Here is a 27,635-nt window from a genome sequence, read left to right on the forward strand (position 1 = left end):
CCTCTCTGTAAGGCTGCAGGAGTGGTGGGCTTGAAACCCGGCAATGCCACTTAATGCAAGTCCAGTTGTAGACACCACCTGAGGCCCCACGCACCCATTTCCACACCTTGTCAAGGCCAGAGCGGTGACCCTCTTGCTGATGTATGCAGCAGTGGTGGCCAAGAGACGTTCAATAGGTCTGGGGAGATCTAGGTGGGAATCACCAAACCTAAGATGAGGCATTCTTCATTGACGAGTCAATGATGCAGAAAATACTCTTGTTGACTTTACAGGTTTGATGTCTTGTTTGTTTCTGTTTCATCACACTGAGGAAAACCCCATAACTTGTCACCCCCTCCTTCTTCTCCATCGAGCCCTTTGGGTTTCTTGAGATACCTACGTCACATCTGCATTTAGATTTTTTTCCAGATGGCCATACATGTCTGCTGCCAATGCAGTGCCTTTGAATGTTGTCCTTAACTTTGACAAACAGCACAACAATGTTCGGTAGAGAGGGGCTGATCTTTGACTCCAGAGTACGTCTCAGGGACTTTCATTGGTAAGGACGTCCTGAGAACCGACTGGTGTAAAAGGATTGTCTTCTCCTTGTTGTTCTGTTTCTGTAATACATGTCCACAGTTGTGGTTCTCATGCCAGCCTGACACTTTTAAAGGTTTAAGTAAAAATAGCCCCAAGGAGCAAATAGTGCTAACTGTGTGTATCTGGTCATGCTAGACCGTGACAAAGTCACACGTTCAGGGTACCTGCAATGGTGTACAGGCCAGATACTGGGACCAGGTTAGTGGCGCTGAAAAAGTTAATTTGTCACACTCCTGCACAGAGTTCAAAAGTACAGAATTTCATAGGAGGAGCTCAACTGATGCCAACCAAGTTACCAGGACCTGGGAAGACACCTCTTTGGGATGAAGAACTCATTCCAGCAGAGGCCAGTGGGGCTCAGGAAGGTCCAGTCGCAGGTCAGGCAGGTTCAGGCAGGTCCTGGCAGGTCCTGGCACGGCCAATTGCAGCAGGTCAGCTAGGCAGTTGCAGGGAAGGCCTCTGGAGCGTGTTATGTCCCTGTAGCTCAGAAAAGGAAGTCAGCCAACTGACTCTTGAGGTTCAAGGAGATGGTCCTCTCTCATTCAAGCAATGAGGCAGGTCAGTCCTCTGAAGAACAAGGCAGGCCTCAAGCAGCAGGGCAGTCCTCTGGTAGCAGTAGTGCAGTCCTTTGAGAAACAAGGCAGGCCTCAAGCAACAGTCTAGTTTTCTGAGAAGCAAGGCAGACCTCCAGCAGCAGGGCAGTCCACTTGAATGCAAGGCAGTCTTTCTGTAATCTTCAGCAGTTCCAGGAGCATGCTGAAAAGTGTGTCTGAGTATTTGATTTTTATACCTGGTGCCAACTTTGTAGTGGAAAAAACTTCTAGAGTTTTATCCCTACAATTGGTTCTGGAATTTAATTCTCCCTGCCCAGGCTTCGAGAGGTCTGGGTGACAATAGACTGGTGTCAAGTTCTGTGTGAGTGTGCTGAAGGCAGCCACTGAAATATAAGTGAAGCAGGGAACAGCTGTGCCCCTCCCAACCTGGCAGGAAGGCCCACTCCCAGCTACACCCATGTCCTATCTTTCACTATCTAGCCCCAATACGCATTCCTGATAGGAGACTAATTAACAGGCCCAGACAACTGGAAACTCTTAGAAAGCCTCAGAAAGTTTAGGTCAGGTCAATGACAACTTTCTAAAAGTGGTGTTTTCAAAATTATAATCTGAAATCTGACTTTAACATTGAAGATGATTTTAAATTACAAGTCACTTGAGTACAAACATAATATTTCTACCTGTTCCCAATCAAAAGTAGTACTTATTAAATGTAATAAGGTAACCCAATGTTTTCCTATGTGAGAGATAGGCCTCACAGTAGTGAAAAACAAATTTAGGAGGTTTTCTTTTACTATCAGGACATGTAAAGCTTAAAAGTACATGGCCAACTTTTCAAATACAATGCGCCTTGCCCTATGGGCTGTTTAGGGCCTAACCAGGGGTGACATATATGTATTAAAATGGGGGATTTATACCTGGAAAAATATTTATTTTGCCAGGTCGATTTGGAATTTAAAGCTGCACACGGGCTGCATTGAGAGTGTTGAAGACTACTTAAGTGGTGGCACTACAGGGGCTACGGGTCCACTAGTAACATTTAATTTACAGAATCTGGATACTGGTTGTACTACTTTACTAGGGACTTGTAAGTAAGATAAATGTGCCAATTGGGTGTAAGCCAATTTTACCATGTTTAGAGGCGTGAGCACAAGCACTTTTGCACCGTTTAGCAGTGGTAAAGTGCACAGAGTCCTAATGCCAACAAAAATCAAAATCCAGATAACAGGAGGGAAGAAGGCAAAACGTTTGTTGGAAGACCACCCCAAAGGCTGTCAGATCTAACAGTGAGCGATATGTCCCTTTATCTCACAACTTCACCCCCTCCCCCCCTTTGTTTTTTCAAGTATCTTTCACCCCTTCCCTCTTCTGTCCCACCCTCCCCTCTCCTTCCCTGTTCCCTCTCAGAATATTTGAGCTACCAAGGGTGACACAAGCACATACAAACAACCGACACAACACAACCTGACATCTGCTGGGTTATGGCTTTGCACAGATTGTGATAATGTTAAAGGTTCAACGTGTATGGGTTCTATTCATTAAGTACTCTTCAGTCCTTGATTTCTCATTGTACTACCATTGGAATGCCTGGTACTGCTATTGAGTGATGGCTATGGGCACTTTGTTTCTGGTGCCTGAAGGACCTGCCTGAAGGACCCCTGTGTATGCCCGCTGTCTGATATCTGATGTCTCCTCCTCACCAATGGCTGTCATGTTGCAAGCTGTGATTCTCAGTTTGCAGAAAGTGACAAGCTTGGAGTGTTAAGGCCTTCTAAAGGATGAACCATTTGTGTCAGTCTCCTAGTAAGTGACAGGCTATCCATATCAGTGCCTAGAAACTGATGGATCTGCTATGTCCACCCATGCCAGTGCCTAGAAATCCATGGCCCATCCGTGCTAGTGCCCAGTAATTGAAGGGTCATCCATGCTCATGCCTAGTAATCAATAGGCCCTCCATTAACTGATGCAACGCTAGGCCTGTAATGTATGGGCTATCCATGCCTGTAACTAGAAATGCACAGGCCACCCAGGCCCCTGCCTAACAACCGATGGGCCATCCATACCAGTGCCTAGTAATCAATGTTCCTTCCACTCTAGATCTTAGTAATTGATAGGCCCTCCACGCCAATATCTAGTATTGAATAAGCCCCCATTTCTAGTGCCTAGAAATTGATGGGCCATCCAAGCCATTGCCTAGAAATGCATGCCTCGCCCATACCAATGTCTAGTGATCAATGGGTTCACACATACCAGTGCCAAGTATTAAATGGGCCATCTATAACATTGGCTAGTAATCAATAGGCTCTCCTTGCCAGTACCTAGTAATTGATGTGCAATCTATGCTAGTGCCTGCTTAATATGGCCCCTCTATCCTAGTGCCTAGTAATGCATGAGCCATCAATGCCAGTGCCAGTACTCGATGGCATCAATGCCAGTGCCAGTACTCGATGGGTCCTCAATGCTAGTGTCTTGTCGTGGATGGGTCATCCATGCCAGCCAGGATCACACTCAACCTACCATGCTACACACCTATCACCCCACACCTCAGGGAGCTCCACTTCCATTCAATAAACAAACAAACTTGGTTCAAACTCCTCATGCACACCTAAAAAGCCGTACACAAAAAGGCCCAGCTTAACTCAACAACCAAATCACAATCCAAAAACTCACCAGACACCTCCGTTCAGCCGGATTCATACTTGCACAATTTCCATGCTTACGCAGAACCAGATATGGCAGTCAGACTTTCTCCCACATTGCACCCAAAGCTTGGTACAATTTGCTACTGTACATCAGAGCCACCTCCTCAACTCTAGACTTCCACAAGAAGCTGAAAATGAGGCTCTTCAAACAGGTCCCGCTAGTGGCTCTCGGCCGCGCCAGACTGCTTCTACTTCTAGTGCCAGGACACCCACCCGGTGAGAGTGCGCTTCACAAATAAACATAACAGCACCCAATAGTGAATGGGCCCACATGCCAGTGTCTAATGATGGATGGGCTGTCAATGCCACTGAGTAGTAATCAATGGGGCCTGCATGGCAGCGCCTACTAATCGATCCTCACTCTATGCCAGCCACGTGGATCTCACTGGTTCAGTGGCTGTCCTTAAAAGTGACTAATATTTTTTGGGCATTTTTAATGACCACTGGTGTAAACCTGGACCTCTATCTACTATTTTAGGAGTATATCTAAATCATGCTTTGGACTCACTGGTTTCTGCATAATCCCTACCACCAACACTAGTATACTAGCTCTTCTTATTGGCTTAAGGTATCATTTTTATCCAATAGATTTTTACACTTTGTTTGGAAGAGGTTATGGGCAGGTGGGCGATGCTTTTTCCTTTAATTATTTGTATGGCAAAGCAGACTACACCCCATTCTCTGCCACTTACCCACCCAGCACCCGCGCAGGTTTTCTCTATTTGTTCTTATTGGCTACTATCCCTACATCTGAGTTATTTTTACATTTACACTGCTGCATAATACCTGTCCCTCTGCCATGGTGCAGTATCTGAGCTGCAATATGCACGGGGGTAATACCGCCCCTGACTTTCTATTTGCATCATTCTGTTCCTTGCATATTTTACCTGACTGACACTTCTTCCTGGTGTGTTCTGCATTTCCGCAGAGGCAGGATGGGCAGATGCAAAGGTTCATCCGAGAGGTGAACACGACGAACCGGGCCTGTGTGCTGTGGGACCTCGAAGAGGACACGGACTACATCATCCAGGTTCAGTCCATCGGGCTGTACAGCGAGAGCCAGGCCAGCACGCGGGTCCACTTCCGGACCTTGAAGGAGACTGACCGGCTGCCCTCCAACAGCTCGAATCAAGGTAAGTTCAAGGTCCTTCTCCTCTGTGCCCATTCCAGTGGGTCCTCGCTCGTGACACTCGTCCGACTCAGGGCTGTGGCTCACATTATCCAGTCAGTGTCCACCAACCCGAAGATTGTGACCATAAGAGAAGATAGTCCTCACTTTTTGTAACTTAGCTGCGAGCTGCTCCTGGAGTCGCCAGGATCAGCTCTTTTCCCAAACCACCCAGTCAAAAGTCATCAGGCCACAGGCCGCAGCTAAAAAAAGTACTTACCTCGTGTTTCCAATCCTCAACACTTGTGTTTAGTCTCTGTCTTTGGGCCTGATTTAATCTTGGCGGACGAGTTACTCCATCACAACTGTGAGTCTGTAATCTAAATCACATTATATCCTTTGGGATTTAGATTTCGTCGGACGGGATATCCATCACCGTTGGGACGGAGTAACCCGTCTCCCAAAATCTAAATCAGGCTCTTTGTTTGTACCTACTCGATGCATGACTGTGCTCAGCGGTGCCCAAACCGCGCCCATCAGCCTGAACACTCTGACCAGGAGAGCATCATCTTCTCGTTTCTTGTCTTCCTCGTCTGTGTTGTAGCGCCTCGCATTGTCTACCCACACACAAACGGGGTCTGTGGTCAGCATCATCCACCTTCTTCCATCAACTCTAAACCGTGACCAAGGAAACTGTTGACTGTTTCCAATCGTCCCACTTGTGTTGTGGTCCTTCGCATCATCTATGTATACCTGAACCAGGTTTATGCTGTGCATTCCCTAATCCATGTCTATGGATCCAAACTCTGTGACAAAGGAAAGTACTGGCTGTTTGTTTCCAATGTACACCACTGTTGCAATCCCTTACTCCATCTACACATACATAGATTGGTCTGCACCGAGCATCACTCCTGTGTGTACATTGATCAATAGACTGCCCCAAGGGAAGAGTTATCTCCGTGTCATGGCACAGTCCTACACGGTGCCCGACATCACACTCTACATATTCCAGGAGTGGCTTTATGTTCAGCATTAGCCACTATGTGGCCGCCGTCATTCCTAAGTCCACAGTCTGTCACCAAAGAGTTGGGTCCCCCCTTTCCCTCTTCCACTCTTGTTTTTAACACTCTGGCTGTTTCTACCTCCATGGGAAGCTGTTCAACAACACATGTCAATCAATCTGAGGGTGTTGTGATTCTGCCAGCGGAGGCACGTCATTGTCGCCTGCCTTTTGACCTGTGTGTTTGGTAGGACCAAGTGCACAATATCGCAGTACCCTTTCCTAGATGGGATCAGAGATCTGGTGACCTCCAAGCAACAGTTGGACATTGCAGGGAAGTATCTTTCTCATCATGGGTAGTTGACGGATAGCTCCCTTGATCAATACATTTAAAGAGGGTTTAAAAAATAGATCTTTGATGAACATGATGTTCATGTTTTTTGCTTCTGCCTTCAAGAAAGGAAACTCATTCTGAAGCCTGGCTCTATCCAACAGTAATGAGCAGTGGCACATTGCCATCCCCCCCAATAAAGAAAAAGTAAAAGTAGGGGCAATGAGGGACCACCCAGAAAAACAATATTAAAACAAGCATTTGTAATGCAATGGGTCTTGCATTTGCTCGACTTGAACCTATTAGAGTTGTAAAGTCCTAACCGGACTTTTATTGCTACATAAAATGAAAATGAAAAGTAATACACTTTTCCATAAGTGACCCGATTTAGAGCACCACACCATGAGTGGGAACGAGCACACAAAATGAAACAGAAGTTCACTCGCACTCAAACGTATCGGCAAATGTGCAGCGACATCCTGCTGCATAGGAAATAAGAAAAAGTAGTCCAGAAATCATGCTGAAAACATGGAGCCTCGTATGTTTTCGGTAGCTGGCCAGTGCGCTCGAGGAGGGCTAAACACCAAAAAGATATGACGTATGCATGCCTTTCACAAATAAAATCAAGCAATTTTTAAAAGGCAAGCTCACAAACCAACTAAACTGATGGGCGTATGTTGGGCGTGGTTAAAAGCCCACAGAGAGATTGCAGCAGGCTAGGGCGCTTGCGTGCTCGACCCTAAAAGCACGGACCACAGAACCCCAGCCTTCACTTTCAGCTTGGGTCTGTCCACAATAGTAAAAACAAAAGAAGCCTTTGTTTAAATAAGAGCCGTAACCCCAAGATGGTAAGTGGGGTAACGAGGGAGGGAAGCAGTTCGGATAAAAAACAGAAGAATCGTACTGGTACAAAAAAAGGCAAATAGAGTCCCGCACTGAAAATGTCCACAAATCGTCACATGTTACTAGAAATGCCGAGGTCACAGATCTCTCCCTCAGAATGGGGCTGACCAGGGATCCACCTGTTACCTCAAGTACACCTTAAATAACTGGAGTGACAGGGAGGACCCCTGGGGTACCACACAATTTACTCCTGGTGTGCATGATGAAGCAGTGCCTACATGGACACGATTTTTTTTAATAACAATTAATGATTAAATGTACTCAAGAGTTCCATGAGCAGACTTACTCACTTGTGCAGGCATTTCAGAACTACTTGGTGGTGCAATGTGGCATAAGATGGGGTTGCGTTAAGGAGCACTGAGACCATTGACTGAGGCTCATCCAGGGTGGAATGAAATCCTTCTGGATATCAGAGATTAAACATGGTTCCTTCTGTGGCTCATAAAGGTTTTGAACTAGATTGTATGACTCCACAAAAGAACTGTTTGTTAACAGCAACACCACTGTCCAGAGTATTGCTTGGGTAAGCTAGAGGAACCATCACCGTCTTTGGGCTTCACTCATGCCTTTCCACAGGAGAGGGGGTACCATTGGAAGTTAAAGCAGGTTGGGGACTTGTCCGCTCTGCCTTTCATTTGTTATCCACCAGGAGCGCCTAGAGGCCTCTTTAGGGTGAACATGCGCTCTTTTGTTGCAGTACTTGGTGCAAGATCCCCAGCCTGAAGAAGACGTGGGCAGGGTGGAGTTTGAGTGTGTTGTGAGCGTGAGATGTCTCAGCCTCGCACTTTGTCTTGCGAGTCGTCATTCTTTTCGAGTGGAACAAAAAGCTGAAAGCTCCTCCCTTAGTCCTACTCTGTTCAATGTATATGTCCATCCTCTGGTTCAGATAGGGCACTTGAATGGCATATATGCGGACGACCCTCAGATTGTCATCCCTCTTACCCCTGATACCATCATGGACTGTGGCTTAATTCTTGTTGGATGAGGCAGCAGCATGGATGGCAGCCAGTTGTCTAAAGCTTAATGGGGACAAAACTGAGGTGATAGTAGTTGGGAATGAGCCTCATCATTGGTCCGCGCTACACGGGCCAGATCTACTAGGCAACCATCCCACCCCAAATCAGCTGTAAAAGGCTTGGGGGTATGGATTGATAACAAGCTTACTTTGGAAAGGAAACTAGCAGGCAGCTGTTTTGAACTGCTGAGGACACTTAGAAAGATGTTCACGTTGTTCCCATTGTCTGCACGAAGACTGGCTGTACAAGAATCAGTCCGGTCACGTTTAGATTACAGTAATTCTCATTACCTTGTAAGTTCCCAGTATGTTGTGTGCAGACTTCAGGTGGTGCAAATTGCTTGTGTCTTTCTGAAATTACCTAAACATACCTCTGTTTCAGCAGCTCTGGCTCCCTGTTCCTAAGAGGACACAGCTCAAGGCCCTGTGCATAGTTCTCCGGGTCCTGCACAGTAAGGGCCCACGGCTACTACAGCATCTGGCCCGTCCCCACTCCCCTAACCAAACATTGCATTCTTCTGCTCTACATCTACTGACAATTCTTAAGGTCAACAAATCAGAAAGTGGTAGAAGATCTTTTGCCTATCTGGTTCCTAAATTATGGAATTCATTCCCTATTGAGCTACAGAAGACTAAAGAGGAATTAAGCTTTCTCTGCTGTGTATTTAACTCTGTTATGGTATGGGATAGATATGATCTGTTGGCGTCGGGAGCCCTTAAGGGTAACCATGTGCTTTAGAAATGCCAAGAATAGAATAGAATAGAATAGTCCTCACAAGATGGAGAAAAAGTCAATTTTGCTTCACACATAGAAACAGGAAGATGCCTCTTTGGATTGTATTTTTGCAGGAAGGTATCCCTGGCTGTGACGCATGCTCCGTTGCAGCAGGGTGCAGGGGTACCTGCGTTGGTGCCAGGAGGGAGCAGATTTGTGCCATATCTTAGTAGATAGGGCACATTTCTGTGCTCTCCGTTTCACGCAACGCAGTAACTTTGCTTGCAGCCTTGCGTTGCGTAATATTCCCCGTAGCTGAGCACTTGTAATGCTTGTAGCAGGTGCATAAACCTTTAACTTGATAGGGCTCGTCTGAAACTCTTACAGGCGCATTAGCCTTTGTTAACTGGCTAAGGCATTACCTGACGTAGAATCTCCCTCGACCTAACCTAATATTACATCCCTACAGTTCTACCGTAAAGACAAGCCCACAACAGATACTTAAACAATCAAGGTTTTTAAAAATTGGTGTTTTTAAATGACGTCTAGCAAGCATTGGTCTAGCAAGCACTGGTGAGAACCTCTAAACCAATCACTAAAAGGTCCTCACACACCGCACTTCTACTTCAGAGTGGCCCTCTCTGGTGTCCAGAACCACCAACATTCTCCCAGAGTGCTCGGCGTGCTAAAGTCTGGATAACAAACCACCCTGCGGCCTGTGTGAGACAGGAAAAGGCAGCAAATTAAACTAAACTGAAAGGGCCGAGAAGAAAGCAGATTCCCAAATCTGGAGAATTGAATCATGATGTTCCAGAAGGGACAACCAACTGGCAAGGCTCAAACATTCTAAGGTCTTAATAAAGAAATGACTGAAAAGAGACCTGGAAGATAAAATGGAGAGAGAACCCAAAATGCTACTGCTCACACACATCATCCCTCTTTTATAGGCATGAAATAGTTTGTTGGTTGCAAAGTAGTTATGTACGTGAAGTGGAACACTTCCTTGCTGCCAGGTAAGGTCCATTCGCAAGCAGGGATAATACCTTTTTAGTTTCAATGTTGTAAAAGACCAGAGATCCTACAGAATGTTTAAGGAAGGGCAGTGCTTAATTTGTGCTTCTTGTTTCCGGTGCTGAGCACCGGCACTTGTTTTTGAGAGCCGGCGCTCAGGCTTCTGTCTCAAGCATTTCCTGTGAGCAAAAAGACACATTTGGGAAAGACGGAGGAAGACAAAAACGAAAAAGCGTTACAAAGGGAGAAAGCAGAAAGCTGCAAGAGTGAGCTGAACGGGCAGGGAGTGGCTGTAAATGGATTGAAGAGGCCCGAGATGGTTTCAGGATTACGCTGCCTCAGTATTCGGTGCTCGCACATTTAAATACATCAGCCGTGTGCTTCAGAGGAGGACTTTGGGTACCGGCAAGTTGTTATTTACAGATTAAGCACTGGGGAAGAGGTGTCCAATGTGTGTCCAAAAGGGCTCAGTCAAAGCAACAATTTCTGAATTACAACTATGTAAATGAGTTGCGTTTAAATTCAGTGTATGTAATTTATTCTCAAGTGTTCACCCTAAAGATGTGCGTGGATTTGTCTTGCCTGAACATATGCGGGACATCACCGGTTTAGAGGCATGGCAGCATTAAGGGGACCCTTTTGGCTTGTGAGTTTTTTAGTTGAAGTTCACATCTGTATAATTTCTGGGTCCAGCTGAGGTGACAACATTGAGTGATTATGTTAATTCAGGAACAATAAAAGTCTGGCATCAGTTAAAACACACTTATGTCTTTGGAGTCTCAGGGACATGATTGCTTGAAGGACCTAAATGGGTTGACTGTGAACTCACTATTGGATAAAAGGTCGTCTTCAAGGCACTGAAAAGAAAATACTTTGGCAACAAACAAGAGATTTGTCTGAACCTCAACAAACTAAAGCAGTCTTTCATCTTCAAAAGGCGAAGTTTAAAAGGGGGGAAATTGACAAATGTGCTACGTATGATATGGAACAAAGACCTTTTTATTTTGTAAAACATCAGCTGAAATCATCGCCCTGCAGGAGGATCCGGGCATAAACAGCCCAATGTCCACTGATGCGTGCTCTGCCTGAGTAATCGGATTATTCCGAGAAGCAGTTTACATTGGCAATGCATGTTATCTAATAAGTGATTATCTACTGACTCAAACCCATATGGAATTTAAAATAGCTCTATCCTTCAACCATCAGGGCCAGAATGCGCCTCACTGGTCACTGTGTGATCACATTAAGCGCACTTAAACTTTTATGAGTCTTCATCTGCTCAGAAATAAAACTATTTATTGGCATTCAGGTAATTAATGGTGGACTAGCTTTATTACCTTAATTGTATCTTTGTAACCAATGAGAGCATCAAAATACTTCTGTGTGTTACAGAGGAGTCCAGAGTGATCCACTGTGTTGTATATATTGTAATATCTCAAGGTTCCTCTCTGGCACTGTGGGTCCCCTTGTTCTTTGATTCTACTTGAGGGTCCTCCCATGCTGGGGCTTCATCAGGTCTTGTCCTGTGATCACTGCTGGAGCTTTCCATAGAGTAACGCATACTCTTACCCTCACAGGTGACATCACTGTGGAAGGAGTGGACAAGGAACGACATCTAGAGACGGGCGAAATCATCATCATTGTGGTGGTTCTTCTCATGTGGGCAGGTGAGTGAGATACCAACTCTGTAGGGCGTATTATGAGTGGGCAGAGCAGATCCCTGGATGGCACACCGCTCGCCAGCTCAGAACTGGCTTGTGCCCACACCCAGGATTACTCGGGTGTGGCAAACCTGGGCCCTATCTTACAGGCCTAAAATGCCAGCTAATAAAATTGAGTGCAAGTCAGGCAGAGGCTCTGTGGCCACAAGTGCCACCCGAACCCTGTCCAACCACCTCCTACAGCGTGGGAGACCATGGGATATCCCCCCGGCACGCCTACCCTGCCCTTGCCAGCCTCCACCCCCCAGCACCTGCCCAAAGTGTGTGGTATATGGGTGCATGATGGTCCACGGAATGGGAAAGTACCCGGTAACTGAGGTTCCATATGTTATTCTCCATTCTGGGGGCACATTCTAGTGGTTGCACAGTGGATTAGTACAAATATTGACTGGAAGTGATGATTCTGGAAGTTTTATTTTCAACACACGTGTTATCAAGTTACTATAACTCCCACCCACGCCATGAACAGGCTTCTCATCAATAATTTAATTGTAAATGTCAATTACGTCATACAAGCTCTCAGGAGTGCTGTAATATGTGGGGTAATTAGTACTACGTGGCAAGGGCGGGAGTTGTAGTTACCTCAGGGCACGAGGTGTAGTTTCTTGAGAGAACTCTAGCTATAACTGCAGAATTTCTGTGTTTTTTTTAGTTCAAAACATTAATGTTGTCACAGACATATTTACCTAACTATAACGTTACTTCAACGTTTTGTTTTTTTGTAGTGAATTTCTAGGTTTTTTTTTAACGCAAAGTAATATATTACCATACGTGAAGCCAACGCCCACAGGTTTGGCCAGGCCCTGTGGCAAACCACCCACAGCCAGCCTTTGGTCTTGCACAGCAGGGGGTTGGCAATAGGCCCTGGACTACGGCCAACCCACCCAGAGCCACCCCCCCCCACAGACAGCCACCACCATGCTGCGCAAGGCCTTTCGTCGTGCCCTGCGTGTGGTTGGCTGCAAGACCTGGACTGCGGCCAGGCCCTGTGTCCAACTCACCACAGCAGCCACCCCCACAGCTGGGGGGTTTGCCACAGGGTATGGCTTGCTGCCAAGCCCTGTGGCCAGACCACCAGCAGGCTACCAACCCCAAGCAGAGTGCAGCCTTAGGCATGCACTGTGTAGGGTTGGCCTTTGGGCCCTGGGGACACCATCCCCTGGGGCCAAAACATATATGGTAAGATGATGGGGTGTGCAACCCCCATCCCTGACCATTAATGGGCCCTGGGGAACTCCATCCTCTGAGGTCAGTTCCAATAAAAAGGGGAGGGAGGCACGTGGCCCACCTCTCCAAGCCTTAAAAGGCTCTGGGCCCTCATCCTGGAGCCAAACTCTAAGGGGAGGGAGGTGCAAGGGGGTTAGAGGCAAGTGTGGGAAGATTTTTAAGTTGTAAGGCATTTTAACTTAGCAATAGCTCAGTCTACTGTAGTTTTGTTAAATTTCGCAGAAGTACCACGGTAGAAGGCGATGACAGGCCATTACGTGATTGGCTAATGGCTGCCTTTACAAAGTGAAAGGCAGCCATGTTGTTTTACCACATAATGGCTTTATGGTGGGTTAGCGCCTAAACTCAAGGTATGTACTACATTTTATAACTTCCCTTACCTATTACCACTTAATTAAAAATTGTTTAGGTTCTAAATATTTTTTTTTTAATTTCACCAAGTACCGCAGTACTGACTTGGAAGTACTGCAGTACTAAAAAAGAAGAAAAATTAAAAAATCTATGGACTAGTTATATAATATGACATATCTTATACCATGTGAAATCAGAGCATTCATAACAACACATCCCATCTTGAATAACATAATTTGTCAGAACACAGTGCATGGTATAGTGGCGAGTTATGGTTTATGTAGTGTGATGTGACACCACTGTGTATGTAGGTGCAGGATTTATATAATTTGAAGGTGGTTTGTAAATTCTAAGTTTAAGTTATAAGTATAACCTTAGAATGTCTAATGTTTATGTAGTTTAAGTTGAGTCTGTATAGAAAGAATAAATAAAGTTTACCTAACTATAACTTAGGGCCTGAATTAGAACAACTCAGCGGACGGGTTACTCCACCACAACGGTGATGGATATCCCGTCCGGCGAAATCTAAATCCCATTATATCCAATGGGATTTAGATTTCAGCGCACTGTATATACGTCACCGTTGTGACGGAATAACCCGTCCGCCACATTCTAAATCAGGCCCTGATTCTTAACTGCAGTTTTTTTCATTGTATATGTATTTTCAAGGCACACATATGTGGAATTAAAAATAGCAAATTTAGCCAGACCCTCATATTCTTTCCTTCACGATGTTTTGGTCCCCAATATTTAGGCCTCAATATTTTTGCCCTGTAATATTTTGTACTCGGCAATACTCAAGTACTGAAATCTGGAGACAAAGTATTGGTGGATTCTAATTGGATACCTTGAATACCAGCTAAAACAGACCAAGGACGGCTCACTGGAAGCTGTTACCCATTTAGGAACATGCTAGGGTAAAATACTCATCAGTGAGTACCTTAAAACCCCTCAAACTAAATAGGGAGGTACCAGAAACCTCAGAATGCTGCTAGGGTGGTGTCCGAGCGTGACCGGTGTGAGCATATGTCACCCTCTGAAAAGAGTGGACCGGCACAAGACTGAAGTCAGGGTTACACGCAGAGGATTCACTATCATCAGTGCAACAATGCAGCGGAAGTGCCATGCACACTGCACGTGAGCCTAAGAGGGCACTGAGGTCTGCAAACACATAACTGATAATCCCACCTGTGCACTGAAGGTGGGCCCAGTGCGGCAAATCATACCCAGTCTTAGGGCCATTTTTGGAGTGCCTTGTCTCTTAGGATTCAACAAACGAATGATCTTGATGTGAAAGGTCGCCATCCATTTTTATCTCTGAGCTACAGACAGCTAGAGCCAGACTTTTTGTTTACAATATACATAGACTGGACTTTGGGCCAGCTCCTTGCTCGTGATTGGATGGTTTAATTGTCAGTTTCACCTCTCTGCTCCTGATTCAATGGCTTTCCTTTCTATTCATGTGTTTGTCCCACCCAGGAGGATTTCAGTCTCACGGATTGGTTGACTTGTATCCTTCCACTGCTGACCTTGCTTGCTTTTTTTCTTTTTCTGTAAGCACTCTGGAGGATGGTTCTCCTCTCTCCCCTGTGTATTGATTCCCCCTTTGCTTTCTGCTGCCTCACTCTCTGTGTTGCATCCCCACCCGCTCTCCGTTCCCAGCCTGTCCATTGCTTTCCATGCCCCTTCTGACCCCACTCATTTTTCTTTTAAATATTTCCCCTCTCCCACCATTCCCTCGTTCGTACTGGGCTACCTCTACCCTCCATGCTTCGGTTCCTCTTCCTTCTTTATTTATTTATTTTTACATTTTAGGTGTTTTGCTTCCCTACCAGCAGGCACCCATAATAAAAAGAAAATCCCATTCCAAGATGGTCACCAATAAATGTGCATGCAGGCAACTGTGAATGGGTTTGTATTATTTTAACAAACATATTCAAGGATGCCACAGATGTGGGCATATCCACGGTGGCCATCTTTGAATTGGTTTGTTAAAATAATACAAGCGCATGCATTTAAAGCCCACTTCTAAGATGCCACCTCGTATACGTATGAATTCAATGTGGCTATAATAGAACCTTTTTGGTAGACACATCTTCTTCTGTGTATATAAAGTTCAATATTAAGCCACGAACTCCTGTTACAATCACTAAATACATTTCCATGCAGTCTTTCAGGTAGGTGTATTGGAGCTTATGCAATTGTTGCAAATTTATTAAAGGATTGCGTCACTTTTGTACTACGAAACAGGACATAAAAGCGATGCAACCCTTAAATGCGATTTATCAAGCCATGCAAGGCCACCTTGCAGGGCCCTGAGTGGCTTGATAAATCTAGCATAATGCAACGCAGCGCAAATCTCTGTGTTGTGTTACTCTGCCCCAGGGAAGCGTTCCATGGGTGGTGTGTGGGTGTTCTCACGCGACACCCATGGATTTTGATGCATTCCCAGTTTTACTATAAGTGGCAGACCTGGGAATGTGCCAAAACTGCTTCCCCTCCCCGGTGAGGTGCAACAAGGAAAAATATGTTTATTTCTCCTCTGTGTTTCCTCGGCTGCAGTTTTCTCACCATCTTAGCACCATGAAATCGACTGGTGAACGCGTGCTCAATAAATAACACTAACATAACATAACGGCAAGGGTGCAAAATCCTCTACAATCTCCTCTCTCCTTTTCCAACATTTTTGTGGCTTAGCATTAGGTAGACCAATAGGTTTTAGGGAGAAGACCTATTGGCTTTGTCAGTGTCTGTAGTATTTGGCGTGCAGCTTGCCCCCGTTGGTGCAGGAGGAGTGCACATGGGCTGCATTGGATTGGGCGTTAGGTGGTGCACCAGTCACAGGGTAGGCAGGAACATTGCATAGGCTGGACCATGGCCTCCTTATTCCTCTTAAGCTGCAGCTAGTAAATGCCCCACCAGGGACAGCACCGTTGTTTGGGCTAAAAACCAGTGTCACACTCGGTGGAGACCCTCACAGCTCCATTGACCCTGCTCACATCCCTCCCATATGGAGCACTGACACCACTCATGCCTCGCGTGGGAAGGGACACCTCACGGTAGGGCCTTGTGCTGCTCACACACAGTGGTATTCTACATTATTGGGGTGATTGTGGGATGCATTGATCACACGGTGACCCTCCTCTCTCTCCCCACAGCTGTGATCGCCCTCTTCTGTCGACAGTATGACATCATCAAAGACAACGACTCCAACAACAACAAGGAGAAGGCCAAGCCCTCGTCAGAGCAGAGCACGCCGGAGCGGCCGACGGGGGGCCTACTACGCAAACAGGTAACTCGGCTTTGCAGTGACCTGCGGGGGGATGCAGTGCTGCGGGGTAGCAACACCACCTCAGTGCATGCAGTAACTGCATGCTTACACAGCAGGGGGCGCAACACCACCTCAGTGCATGCAGTAACTGCATGCTTACACAGCAGGGGGCGCAACACCACCTCAGTGCATGCAGTAACTGCATTCTTACACAGCAGGGGGCGCAACACCACCTCACTGCATGCAGTAACTGCATGCTTACACAGCAGGGGGCGCAACACCACCTCACTGCATGCAGTAACTGCATGCTTACACAGCAGGGGGCGTAACACCACCTCAGTGCATGCAGTAACTGCATTCTTACACAGCAGGGGGCGCAACACCACCTCACTGCATGAAGTATCAGTGCATGCTTACACAGCAGGGGGTGCAGCACCACCTCACTGCATGAAGTAACTGCATTCTTACACAGCAGGGGGCACAACACCACCTCACTGCATGAAGTATCAGTGCATGCTTACACAGCAGGGGGTGCAGCACCACCTCACTGCATGAAGTATCAGTGCATGCTTACACAGCAGGGGGTGCAGCACCACCTCACTGCATGAAGTAACTGCATTCTTACACAGCAGGGGGCACAACACCACCTCACTGCATGAAGTATCAGTGCATGCTTACACAGCAGGGGGTGCAGCACCACCTCACTGCATGAAATAACTGCATTCTTACACAGCAGGGGGCACAACACCACCTCACTGCATGAAGTATCAGTGCATGCTTACACAGCAGGGTGTGCAGCACCACCTCACTGAATGAAGTAACTGCATTTTTACACAGCACCACATCTTCCTCCATCTTGGTGTCACTGCTCGTTCTCTTTCACGCTGCCCACCTGTCCCGTGCTTCCTTCTCGCTGCCCACCTGTCCCGTGCTTCCTTCTCGCTGCCCACCTGTCCCGTGCTTCCTTCTCGCTGCCCACCAGTCCCGTGCTTCCTTCTCGCTGCCCACCTGTCCCGTGCTTCTTTCATGCTGCCCACCTGTCCCGTGCTTCCTTTTCGCTGCCCACCTGTCCCGTGCTTATTTTTTGCTGCCCACCTGTCCTGTGCTTCCTTCTCGCTGCCCACCAGTCCCGAGCTTCCTTCTCGCTGCCTACCAGTCCCGTGCTTCCTTCTCCCTGCCCCCTTGTCCCGTGCTTCTTTCACGCTGCCCACCTGTCCTGTGCTTCCTTCTCGCTGCCCACTTGTCCCGTGCTTCCTTCTCGCTGCCTACCTGTCCCGTGCTTCCTTCACGCTGCCCACCTGTCCTGTGCTTCTTTTTCGCTGCCCTCCTGTCCCGTGCTTCCTTCTTGCTGCCTTCCTGTCCCGTGCTTCCTTCTCGCTGCCCTCCTGTCCTGTGCTTCTCTCTTGCTGCCCACCTGTCCTCTGCTTCCTTCTCGCTGCCCACCTGTTTCGTGCTTCCTTCTCGCTGCCCACCTGTCCCGTGCTTCCTTCACGCTGCCCTCCTGTCCCGTGCTTCCTTCTCGCTGCCCTCCTGTCCCGTGCTTCCTTCTCGCTTCCCTCCTGTCCTGTGCTTCTCTCTTGCTGCCCACCTGTCCTCTGCTTCCTTCTCGCTGCCCACCTGTCCCGTGCTTCCTTCTCACTGCCCATCGTGTTACCCCGCTCAGTGTCCTGTACGTGCATCTCACCCTGCTCCTGCTCACTCTGTCTCTTCTGCTTCTTTCCGTACTGCCCTCATTCAGACCCTGCACTCACTCTATCGCTCTCCGTCAGTATCTCTCCATCCTTTCCTCCAGTATAGTTTCCCTCCCTCTCTGCCTTTCTGCTCATGTTGCCCCGTCTCCCTCCCCTCCTCTGTGTGCCAGCCTCTCCCCACCCCTCCTTCTCCAGCCACTCCTCCCACTGCCAGACCCCTCCTCTCCCTCCCAGCCTCTCCCCACCCCTCCTTCTCCAGCCACTCCTCCCACTGCCAGACCCCTCCTCTCCCTCCCAGCCTCTCCCCACCCCTCCTTCTCCAGCCACTCCTCCCCACTGCCAGACCCCTCCTCTCCCTCCCAGCCTCCCCCCACCCCTCCTTCTCCAGCCACTCCTCCCCACTGCCAGACCCCTCCTCTCCCTCCCAGCCTCTCCCCACCCCTCCTTCTCCAGCCACTCCTCCCCACTGCCAGACCCCTCCTCTCCCTCCCAGCCTCTCCCCACCCCTCCTTCTCCAGCCACTCCTCCCCACTGCCAGACCCCTCCTCTCCCTCCCAGCCTGTCCCCACCCCTCCTTCTCCAGCCACTCCTCCCCACTGCCAGACCCCTCCTCTCCCTCCCAGCCTCTCCCCACCCCTCCTTCTCCAGCCACTCCTCCCCACTGCCAGACCCCTCCTCTCCCTCCCAGCCTCTCCCCACCCCTCCTTCTCCAGCCACTCCTCCCCACTGCCAGACCCCTCCTCTCCCTCCCAGCCTGTCCACACCCCTCCTTCTCCAGCCACTCCTCCCCACTGCCAGACCCCTCCTCTCCCTCCCAGCCTTTCCCCACCCCTCCTTCTCCAGCCACTCCTCCCCACTGCCAGACCCCTCCTCTCCCTCCCAGCCTGTCCACACCCCTCCTTCTCCAGCCACTCCTCCCCACTGCCAGACCCCTCCTCTCCCTCCCAACCTCTCCCCACCCCTCCTTCTCCAGCCACTCCTCCCCACTGCCAGACACCTCCTCTCCCTCCCAACCTCTCCCCACCCCTCCTTCTCCAGCCACTCCTCCCCACTGCAGACCCCTCCTCTCCCTCCCAACCTCTCCCCACCCCTCCTTCTCCAGCCACTCCTCCCCACTGCCAGACCCCTCCTCTGTGTGCCAGCCTCTCCCCACCCCTCCTTCTCCAGCCACTCCTCCCCACTGCCAGACCCCTCCTCTCCCTCCCAGCCTCTCCCCACCCCTCCTTCTCCAGCCACTCCTCCACACTGCCAGACCCCTCCTCTCCCTCCCAGCCTCTTCCCACCCCTCCTTCTCCAGCCACTCCTTCCCACTGCCAGACCCCTCCTCTCCCTCCCAGCCTCTCCCCACCCCTCCTTCTCCAGCCACTCCTTCACACTGCCAGACCCCTCCTCTCCCTCCCAGCCTCTTCCCACCCCTCCTTCTCCAGCCACTCCTCCCCACTGCCAGACCCCTCCTCTCCCTCCCAGCCTCTCCCCACCCCTCCTTCTCCAGCCACTCCTTCCCACTGCCAGACCCCTCCTCTCCCTCCCAACCTCTCCCCACCCCTCCTTCTCCAGCCACTCCTCCCCACTGCCAGACCCCTCCTCTCCCTCACAGCCTCTCCCCACCCCTCCTTCTCCAGCCACTCCTCCCCACTGCCAGACCCCTCCTCTCCCTCACAGCCTCTCCCCACCCCTCCTTCTCCAGCCACTCCTCCCCAGTGCCAGACCCCTCCTCTCCCTCACAGCCTCTCCCCACCCCTCCTTCTCCAGCCACTCCTCCCCACTGCCAGACCCCTCCTCTCCCTCCCAGCCTTTCCCCACCCCTCCTTCTCCAGCCACTCCTCCCCACTGCCAGACCCCTCCTCTCCCTCCCAACCTCTCCCCACCCCTCCTTCTCCAGCCTCTCCTTCCCACTGCCAGACCCCTCCTCTCCCTCCCAACCTCTCCCCACCCCTCCTTCTCAGCCACTCCTCCCCACTGCCAGACCCCTCCTCTCCCTCCCGGCCTCTCCCCACCCCTCCTTCTCCAGCCACTCCTCCCCACTGCCAGACCCCTCCTCTCCCTCCCGGCCTGTCCCCACCCCTCCTTCTCCAGCCACTCCTCCCCACTGCCAGACCCCTCCTCTCCCTCCCAACCTCTCCCCACCCCTCCTTCTCCAGCCACTCCTCCCCACTGCCAGACCCCTCCTCTCCCACCCAACCTCTCCCCACCCCTCCTTCTCCAGCCACTCCTCCCCACTGCCAGACCCCTCCTCTCCCACCCAGCCTGTCCACACCCCTCCTTCTCCAGCCACTCCTCCCCACTGCCAGACCCCTCCTCTCCCACCCAGCCTCTCCCCACCCCTCCTTCTCCAGCCACTCCTCCCCACTGCCAGACCCCTCCTCTCCCTCCCAGCCTGTCCCCACCCCTCTTTCTCCAGCCACTCTTGCCCACTGCCAGACCCCTCCTCTCCCTCCCAGCCTCTCCCCACCCCTCCTTCTCCAGCCACTCCTCCCCACTGCCAGACCCCTCCTCTCCCTCCCAGCCTCTCCCCACCCCTCCTTCTCCAGCCACTCCTCCCCACTGCCAGACCCCTCCTCTCCCTCCCAGCCTCTCCCCACCCCTCCTTCTCCAGCCACTCCTCCCCAGTGCCAGACCCCTCCTCTCCCTCCCAGCCTCTCCCCACCCCTCCTTCTCCAGCCACTCCTCCCCACTGCCAGACCCCTCCTCTCCCTCCCAGCCTGTCCCCACCCCTCTTTCTCCAGCCACTCTTCCCCACTGCCAGACCCCTCCTCTCCCTCCCAGCCTTTCCCCACCCCTCCTTCTCCAGCCACTCCTCCCCACTGCCAGACCCCTCCTCTCCCTCCCAGCCTTTCCCCACCCCTCCTTCTCCAGCCACTCCTCCCCACTGCCAGACCCCTCCTCTCCCTCCCAGCCTCTCCCCACCCCTCCTTCTCCAGCCACTCCTCCCCACTGCCAGACCCCTCCTCTCCCTCCCAGCCTCTCCCCACCCCTCCTTCTCCAGCCACTCCTCCCCACTGCCAGACCCCTCCTCTCCCTCCCAGCCTCCCCCCACCCCTCCTTCTCCAGCCACTCCTCCCCACTGCCAGACCCCTCCTCTCCCTCCCAGCCTTTCCCCACCCCTCCTTCTCCAGCCACTCCTCCCCACTGCCAGACCCCTCCTCTCCCTCCCAGCCTCTCCCCACCCCTCCTTCTCCAGCCACTCCTCCCCACTGTCAGACCCCTCCTCTCCCTCCCAGCCTTTCCCCACCCCTCCTTCTCCAGCCACTCCTCCCCACTGCCAGACCCCTCCTCTCCCTCCCAGCCTTTCCCCACCCCTCCTTCTCCAGCCACTCCTCCCCACTGCCAGACCCCTCCTCTCCCTCCCAGCCTTTCCCCACCCCTCCTTCTCCAGCCACTCCTCCCCACTGCCAGACCCCTCCTCTCCCTCCCAGCCTGTCCACACCCCTCCTTCTCCAGCCACTCCTCCCCACTGCCAGACCCCTCCTCTCCCTCCCAGCCTTTCCCCACCCCTCCTTCTCCAGCCACTCCTCCCCACTGCCAGACCCCTCCTCTCCCTCCCAGCCTGTCCACACCCCTCCTTCTCCAGCCACTCCTCCCCACTGCCAGACCCCTCCTCTCCCTCCCAACCTCTCCCCACCCCTCCTTCTCCAGCCACTCCTCCCCACTGCCAGACACCTCCTCTCCCTCCCAACCTCTCCCCACCCCTCCTTCTCCAGCCACTCCTCCCCACTGCAGACCCCTCCTCTCCCTCCCAACCTCTCCCCACCCCTCCTTCTCCAGCCACTCCTCCCCACTGCCAGACCCCTCCTCTGTGTGCCAGCCTCTCCCCACCCCTCCTTCTCCAGCCACTCCTCCCCACTGCCAGACCCCTCCTCTCCCTCCCAGCCTCTCCCCACCCCTCCTTCTCCAGCCACTCCTCCACACTGCCAGACCCCTCCTCTCCCTCCCAGCCTCTTCCCACCCCTCCTTCTCCAGCCACTCCTTCCCACTGCCAGACCCCTCCTCTCCCTCCCAGCCTCTCCCCACCCCTCCTTCTCCAGCCACTCCTTCACACTGCCAGACCCCTCCTCTCCCTCCCAGCCTCTTCCCACCCCTCCTTCTCCAGCCACTCCTCCCCACTGCCAGACCCCTCCTCTCCCTCCCAGCCTCTCCCCACCCCTCCTTCTCCAGCCACTCCTTCCCACTGCCAGACCCTTCCTCTCCCTCCCAACCTCTCCCCACCCCTCCTTCTCCAGCCACTCCTCCCCACTGCCAGACCCCTCCTCTCCCTCACAGCCTCTCCCCACCCCTCCTTCTCCAGCCACTCCTCCCCACTGCCAGACCCCTCCTCTCCCTCACAGCCTCTCCCCACCCCTCCTTCTCCAGCCACTCCTCCCCAGTGCCAGACCCCTCCTCTCCCTCACAGCCTCTCCCCACCCCTCCTTCTCCAGCCACTCCTCCCCAGTGCCAGACCCCTCCTCTCCCTCCCAGCCTCTCCCCACCCCTCCTTCTCCAGCCACTCCTCCCCACTGCCAGACCCCTACTCTCCCTCCCAGCCTTTCCCCACCCCTCCTTCTCCAGCCACTCCTCCCCACTGCCAGACCCCTCCTCTCCCTCCCAACCTCTCCCCACCCCTCCTTCTCCAGCCACTCCTTCCCACTGCCAGACCCCTCCTCTCCCTCCCAACCTCTCCCCACCCCTCCTTCTCAGCCACTCCTCCCCACTGCCAGACCCCTCCTCTCCCTCCCGGCCTCTCCCCACCCCTCCTTCTCCAGCCACTCCTCCCCACTGCCAGACCCCTCCTCTCCCTCCCGGCCTGTCCCCACCCCTCCTTCTCCAGCCACTCCTCCCCACTGCCAGACCCCTCCTCTCCCTCCCAACCTCTCCCCACCCCTCCTTCTCCAGCCACTCCTCCCCACTGCCAGACCCCTCCTCTCCCACCCAACCTCTCCCCACCCCTCCTTCTCCAGCCACTCCTCCCCACTGCCAGACCCCTCCTCTCCCACCCAGCCTGTCCACACCCCTCCTTCTCCAGCCACTCCTCCCCACTGCCAGACCCCTCCTCTCCCACCCAGCCTCTCCCCACCCCTCCTTCTCCAGCCACTCCTCCCCACTGCCAGACCCCTCCTCTCCCTCCCAGCCTGTCCCCACCCCTCTTTCTCCAGCCACTCTTGCCCACTGCCAGACCCCTCCTCTCCCTCCCAGCCTCTCCCCACCCCTCCTTCTCCAGCCACTCCTCCCCACTGCCAGACCCCTCCTCTCCCTCCCAGCCTCTCCCCACCCCTCCTTCTCCAGCCACTCCTCCCCAGTGCCAGACCCCTCCTCTCCCTCCCAGCCTCTCCCCACCCCTCCTTCTCCAGCCACTCCTCCCCACTGCCAGACCCCTCCTCTCCCTCCCAGCCTGTCCCCACCCCTCTTTCTCCAGCCACTCTTCCCCACTGCCAGACCCCTCCTCTCCCTCCCAGCCTTTCCCCACCCCTCCTTCTCCAGCCACTCCTCCCCACTGCCAGACCCCTCCTCTCCCTCCCAGCCTTTCCCCACCCCTCCTTCTCCAGCCACTCCTCCCCACTGCCAGACCCCTCCTCTCCCTCCCAGCCTCTCCCCACCCCTCCTTCTCCAGCCACTCCTCCCCACTGCCAGACCCCTCCTCTCCCTCCCAGCCTCTCCCCACCCCTCCTTCTCCAGCCACTCCTCCCCACTGCCAGACCCCTCCTCTCCCTCCCAGCCTCTCCCCACCCCTCCTTCTCCAGCCACTCCTCCCCACTGCCAGACCCCTCCTCTCCCTCCCAGCCTGTCCACACCCCTCCTTCTCCAGCCACTCCTCCCCACTGCCAGACCCCTCCTCTCCCTCCCAGCCTTTCCCCACCCCTCCTTCTCCAGCCACTCCTCCCCACTGCCAGACCCCTCCTCTCCCTCCCAGCCTGTCCACACCCCTCCTTCTCCAGCCACTCCTTACCACTGCCAGACCCCTCCTCTCCCTCCCAACCTCTCCCCACCCCTCCTTCTCCAGCCACTCCTCCCCACTGCCAGACACCTCCTCTCCCTCCCAACCTCTCCCCACCCCTCCTTCTCCAGCCACTCCTCCCCACTGCAGACCCCTCCTCTCCCTCCCAACCTCTCCCCACCCCTCCTTCTCCAGCCACTCCTCCCCACTGCCAGACCCCTCCTCTGTGTGCCAGCCTCTCCCCACCCCTCCTTCTCCAGCCACTCCTCCCCACTGCCAGACCCCTCCTCTCCCTCCCAGCCTCTCCCCACCCCTCCTTCTCCAGCCACTCCTCCACACTGCCAGACCCCTCCTCTCCCTCCCAGCCTCTTCCCACCCCTCCTTCTCCAGCCACTCCTCCCCACTGCCAGACCCCTCCTCTCCCTCCCAGCCTGTCCCCACCCCTCTTTCTCCAGCCACTCTTCCCCACTGCCAGACCCCTCCTCTCCCTCCCAGCCTTTCCCCACCCCTCCTTCTCCAGCCACTCCTCCCCACTGCCAGACCCCTCCTCTCCCTCCCAGCCTTTCCCCACCCCTCCTTCTCCAGCCACTCCTCCCCACTGCCAGACCCCTCCTCTCCCTCCCAGCCTCTCCCCACCCCTCCTTCTCCAGCCACTCCTCCCCACTGCCAGACCCCTCCTCTCCCTCCCAACCTCTCCCCACCCCTCCTTCTCCAGCCACACCTCCCCACTGCCAGACCCCTCCTCTCCCTCCCAGCCTCTCCCCACCCCTCCTTCTCCAGCCACTTCTCCACACTGCCAGACCCCTCCTCTCCCTCCCAGCCTCTTCCCACCCCTCCTTCTCCAGCCACTCCTCCCCACTGCCAGACCCCTCCTCTCCCTCCCAGCCTGTCCCCACCCCTCTTTCTCCAGCCGCTCCTCCCCACTGCCAGACCCCTCCTCTCCCTCCCAGCCTCTCCCCACCCCTCCTTCTCCAGCCACTCCTCCCCACTGCCAGACCCCTCCTCTCCCTCCCAGCCTTTCCCCACCCCTCCTTCTCCAGCCACTCCTCCCCACTGCCAGACCCCTCCTCTCCCTCCCAGCCTTCCCCACCCCTCCTTCTCCAGCCACTCTTCCCCACTGCCAGACCCCTCCTCTCCCTCCCAGCCTCTCCCCACCCCTCCTTCTCCAGCCACTCCTCCCCACTGCCAGACCCCTCCTCTCCCTCCCAGCTTTCCCCACCCCTCCTTCTCCAGCCACTCCTCCCCACTGCCAGACCCCTCCTCTCCCTCCCAGCCTCTCCCCACCCCTCTTTCTCCAGCCACTCCTCCCCACTGCCAGACCCCTCCTCTCCCTCCCAGCCTCTCCCCACCCCTCCTTCTCCAGCCGCTCCTCCCCACTGCCAGACCCCTCCTCTCCCTCCCAGCCTCTCCCCACCCCTCCTTCTCCAGCCGCTCCTCCCCACTGCCAGACCCCTCCTCTCCCTCCCAGCTTTCCCCACCCCTCCTTCTCCAGCCACTCCTCCCCACTGCCAGACCCCTCCTCTCCCTCCCAGCCTTCCCCACCCCTCCTTCTCCAGCCACTCTTCCCCACTGCCAGACCCCTCCTCTCCCTCCCAGCCTTCCCCACCCCTCCTTCTCCAGCCACTCTTCCCCACTGCCAGACCCCTCCTCTCCCTCCCAGCCTCTCCCCACCCCTCCTTCTCCAGCCACTCCTCCCCACTGCCAGACCCCTCCTCTCCCACCCAGCCTTTCCCCACCCCTCCTTCTCCAGCCACTCCTCCCCACTGCCAGACCCCTCCTCTCCCTCCCAGCCTCTCCCCACCCCTCCTTCTCCAGCCACTCCTCCCCACTGCCAGACCCCTCCTCTCCCTCCCAGCCTTTCCCCACCCCTCCTTCTCCAGCCACTCCTCCCCACTGCCAGACCCCTCCTCTCCCTCCCAGCCTTTCCCCACCCCTCCTTCTCCAGCCACTCCTCCCCACTGCCAGACCCCTCCTCTCCCTCCCAGCCTTTCCCCACCCCTCCTTCTCCAGCCACTCCTCCCCACTGCCAGACCCCTCCTCTCCCTCCCAGCCTCTCCCCACCCCTCCTTCTCCAGCCACTCCTCCCCACTGCCAGACCCCTCCTCTCCCTCCCAGCCTGTCCACACCCCTCCTTCTCCAGCCACTCCTCCCCACTGCCAGACCCCTCCTCTCCCTCCCAGCCTTTCCCCACCCCTCCTTCTCCAGCCACTCCTCCCCACTGCCAGACCCCTCCTCTCCCTCCCAGCCTGTCCACCCCTCCTTCTCCAGCCACTCCTCCCCACTGCCAGACCCCTCCTCTCCCTCCCAGCCTCTCCCCACCCCTCCTTCTCCAGCCTCTCCTCCCCACTGCCAGACCCCTCCTCTCCCTCCCAGCCTCTCCCCACCCCTCCTTCTCCAGCCACTCCTCCCCACTGCCAGACCCCTCCTCTCCCTCCCAACCTCTCCCCACCCCTCCTTCTCCAGCCACTCCTCCCCACTGCCAGACCCCACCTCTCCCTCCCAACCTCTCCCCACCCCTCCTTCTCCAGCCACTCCTCCCCACTGCCAGACCCCTCCTCTCCCTCCCAACCTCTCCCCACCCCTCCTTCTCCAGCCACTCCTCCCCACTGCCAGACCCCTCCTCTCCCTCCCAGCCTCTCCCCACCCCTCCTTCTCCAGCCACTCCTCCCCACTGCCAGACCCCTCCTCTCCCTCCCAGCCTCTCCCCACCCCTCCTTCTCCAGCCACTCCTCCCCACTGCCAGACCCCTCCTCTCCCTCCCAGCCTCTCCCCACCCCTCCTTCTCCAGCCACTCCTCCCCACTGCCAGACCCCTCCTCTCCCTCCCAGCCTGTCCCCACCCCTCTTTCTCCAGCCACTCCTGCCCACTGCCAGACCCCTCCTCTCCCTCCCAGCCTCTCCCCACCCCTCCTTCTCCAGCCACTCCTCCCCACTGCCAGACCCCTCCTCTCCCTCCCAGCCTCTCCCCACCCCTCCTTCTCCAGCCACTCCTCCCCACTGCCAGACCCCTCCTCTCCCTCCCAGCCTCTCCCCACCCCTCCTTCTCCAGCCACTCCTCCCCACTGCCAGACCCCTCCTCTCCCTCCCAACCTCTCCCCACCCCTCCTTCTCCAGCCACACCTCCCCACTGCCAGACCCCTCCTCTCCCTCCCAGCCTCTCCCCACCCCTCCTTCTCCAGCCACTCCTCCACACTGCCAGACCCCTCCTCTCCCTCCCAGCCTCTTCCCACCCCTCCTTCTCCAGCCACTCCTCCCCACTGCCAGACCCCTCCTCTCCCTCCCAGCCTGTCCCCACCCCTCTTTCTCCAGCCACTCTTCCCCACTGCCAGACCCCTCCTCTCCCTCCCAGCCTTTCCCCACCCCTCCTTCTCCAGCCACTCCTCCCCACTGCCAGACCCCTCCTCTCCCTCCCAGCCTTTCCCCACCCCTCCTTCTCCAGCCACTCCTCCCCACTGCCAGACCCCTCCTCTCCCTCCCAGCCTCTCCCCACCCCTCCTTCTCCAGCCACTCCTCCCCACTGCCAGACCCCTCCTCTCCCTCCCAGCCTCT

General features: G+C 54.1%; 1 protein-coding gene across 2 annotated transcripts in view; it reads left to right on the forward strand.

Moving 5' to 3' along the window:
* Positions 1 to 27,635, forward strand: part of FNDC4 (fibronectin type III domain containing 4) — a 459,251-nt gene that overhangs the window by 419,634 nt on the left and 11,982 nt on the right. For both annotated transcript variants that reach the window (XM_069233567.1, XM_069233568.1), the window contains exons 4-6: positions 4,764 to 4,968; positions 11,496 to 11,585; positions 16,376 to 16,509. In XM_069233567.1, coding sequence (XP_069089668.1) covers positions 4,764 to 4,968; positions 11,496 to 11,585; positions 16,376 to 16,509 — 429 coding nt within the window. The remainder of the gene's footprint in view (positions 1 to 4,763; positions 4,969 to 11,495; positions 11,586 to 16,375; positions 16,510 to 27,635) is intronic.

The sequence above is a fragment of the Pleurodeles waltl genome, chromosome 5, assembly GCF_031143425.1.
Source record: "Pleurodeles waltl isolate 20211129_DDA chromosome 5, aPleWal1.hap1.20221129, whole genome shotgun sequence".
Classification (NCBI taxonomy): domain Eukaryota; kingdom Metazoa; phylum Chordata; class Amphibia; order Caudata; family Salamandridae; genus Pleurodeles; species Pleurodeles waltl.